The sequence below is a fragment of the Penaeus vannamei genome, chromosome 38 (genome assembly GCF_042767895.1).
Source record: "Penaeus vannamei isolate JL-2024 chromosome 38, ASM4276789v1, whole genome shotgun sequence".
Taxonomy (NCBI): Eukaryota; Metazoa; Arthropoda; class Malacostraca; order Decapoda; family Penaeidae; genus Penaeus; species Penaeus vannamei.
The window spans coordinates 25,212,075-25,214,574 of record NC_091586.1 but is presented as its reverse complement, the minus strand read 5'-3'; the positions used below and the strand labels follow the sequence as shown (position 1 = coordinate 25,214,574).

Below are 2,500 nucleotides of genomic sequence, written 5' to 3'. Positions count from 1 at the left end.
TTCTCTGGCCATTCCCCCTTTCTCTTTACATTTCTTTTTAGATACATTTTTTTCTGCTTTTTTCGCTTTCTTTATCACTTTTTCTTTTATTTTTCTTATTCATTTGTGTGTGTGTCTTTTGTCACTTTGAAGACGCGGGAAGAGGGATAGGGAGACAAATGTTTTTCTTATTTTTCTTTTCTATTTTCTGTTTCCTTTTTTGGGGTCTTTTTTCTTTATTGTTTCTTTTCTTTTTTTCTTTTTTGTCACTCACGTTACTCTCTTTTTACTCCGTCTCTTCTATCATATATTGCACGGTTCTTCCAGTCTTCCTATCACTCTATTCCTTTCTCTTCCTCCTTCTAATTTTCTCTCACGTTCGCTTCTTTATCCACGTGTCTTTCTCTTCCTCTCTCGAATTTTCCCTCATGCCCATTATTTACCCACCTTTTCTCTCTCCCTCTCTCTCTCTTCTTTCTCTTAATTTTCTCCCACGCCCGCAATCTACCCACTTTCCTCTCCTTCTCCTTCCCTCTCACTTCTCTCTCTACATTTCTCCCACAACCGCTACTTTACCCACCTTCTTCTCTTCCTCTTTCCCCTCTCTCACTTTTATCTCACTCTCTCCCTCTCTCGTCTTTCTCTCACACCCTCACGACCCGCGCTCTGAGAGGGACTGGCGAGGGAGCGCTGTCGACCTCTCCTCTCTCCCTCTCTCTCCCTCTCCCTCCTCTCTCCGGCATCTTCGAGAGGCTCGGCGTCTGCCCTTCAAGGAGATAAGATGATGAAAAAAGAAAAGAAAAAGAAAAAGTGATGACGAATTTTTTGCTACTTATTCTCTCTCTCTAAATTTCTCTTGGTTTATTTTCGGTTCGATTTTTATTTTATTTTTTCTATTTCTATTTTTCTTTTCTTCCTGGTCCTGTTCTCTTTTCTTCCTCTTTCTCTGTCTCCACCTGTCTTTTCCGTCTCTTTCTCCTCCTGTTTCCTTTCTTTCCCTCACTCTTCCTCTCTCTCTTTCTCTCTCGCTTTTCCTCAATCTTTCCCTTTTCCTTTATTTTCTTCTCTCTCGTTTTTTTCTTAATCTTTCCCTTTTCCTTTCTTTTGTATTTCTAATTCCGTTATACTATTCTTAGAATAACATTCGTTTTTGGGAGGAAATCCAGGGTGTGCTGTATGTGTGTGTGTGTGTGTGTGTGTGTGTGTGTGTGTGTGTGTGTGTGTGTGTGTGTGTGTGTGTGTGTGTGTGTGTGTGTGTGTGTGTGAGTGAGTGAGTGAGTGAGTGAGTGAGTGAGTGAGTGAGTGAGTGAGTGAGTGAGTGAGTGAGTGAGTGAGTGAGTGAGTGAGCGAGTGAGTGAGTGAGTGAGCGAGTGAGTGAGTGACCGAGCGAGTGAGTGAGTGAGTGAGTGAGTGAGTGAGTGAGTGAGTGAGTGAGTGAGTGAGTGAGTGAGTGAGTGAATGAGCGAGTGAGCGAGTGAGCGAGTGAGCGAGTGAGTGAGTGAGTGAGTGAGTGACCGAGTGAGTGACCGAATGAGTGAGTGAGTGAGTGAGTGAGCGAGCGAGTGAATGAATGACCAATGCAAGTCTCTAAGCAAGGTGTGCGTGCGTGTCTCTCTCACTCAGTCTCCCTATTTCTATCCCTCTGTCCTCCTCTATCCCCGTGTCTGCCTCCGTCTATACCTTTCGGTGTGTCTGCGCCTGCCCGTGTCCGTATGCGTGCGTGAGGGAGTGAATGAGCGCGTGGAGGTGTGTTCAATGACTGGCGTCCGGAGGGGTGAGTGCGTGAGTGCGTGTGGCCGAAGAACGGGGGGGGGGGGGGTATTCCTCCTCTGTTTCCGAAATGCAATGAGAATAATATTTTTTCTTTTTGGTTCTTATATTTCCCTTTATTTAATTTTCTTCAATTCGTTTTCTCTTATCTTTCTATCTTCCTTTCTTTTCGTGGTTCGTCTTTTCTAACATTCCTGTTTCTTCTTTATTTTTTTATTTTTCTCTCTTCCTTCTTTTCTTTCGTATATTTTTCCTGATTTTCTGAAACTCTTAAAAAAACCACCAATATTTATTTTCCTTCACGAAAAATAGCAACAAATCGAGAAAAAAAAACACTTTAAGAGAGAGATTCAACAAGAGAGAACATCTTCTTGCATCGCCACGAGAAAGAGGAACAAGAGGAGAGGGAGGATAAAAAAAATGGAACAGGAGGAGGAAAAAGAGAAAGAGGAGACGAAGAAGAAGAAACAGAAAGAAAAGAAAAAAAAAACACAATTCTCGCGAAGAAACACCTGCTCTTAGCGACGAAGGCGGCACTGCAGGAGGTGGAGGAGAAGGAAATGGCGGAGGAGGAGGAACGGGACCAGGAGGAGGAGGCTGAGGAGCAGGACGAGGAGGCCGACGAGGACGAGGAGGAGCGCGCGCGGGGACGTGTGCTCGCGACGGCTCTCGGGCCACAACTGAGCCCTCCCGCCCGCCGTCTCTGGCTCTCCGTCTGACACTGTGCCTGGTGGGCCTGCGTGCCCCTCCC

The 2,500-nt window shown here is 45.2% G+C and overlaps 1 protein-coding gene across 6 annotated transcripts in view; it reads right to left on the bottom strand.

The window, feature by feature from the left end:
* The window catches only part of LOC113817748 (inositol polyphosphate-4-phosphatase type I A), a 160,684-nt gene that overhangs the window by 158,076 nt on the left and 108 nt on the right, over positions 1–2,500 (bottom strand). For 3 of the 6 annotated variants that reach the window (XM_070116325.1, XM_070116326.1, XM_070116327.1), the window contains exon 1: positions 2,262–2,500. This exon is cut by the window's right edge and continues 108 nt beyond it. In XM_070116325.1, coding sequence (XP_069972426.1) covers positions 2,262–2,500 — 239 coding nt within the window. Of the gene's footprint in view, positions 1–559; positions 1,374–2,261 lie in introns of those variants that run through there. The other 3 variants (XM_070116329.1, XM_070116331.1, XM_070116328.1) reach the window with 3 other exon arrangements.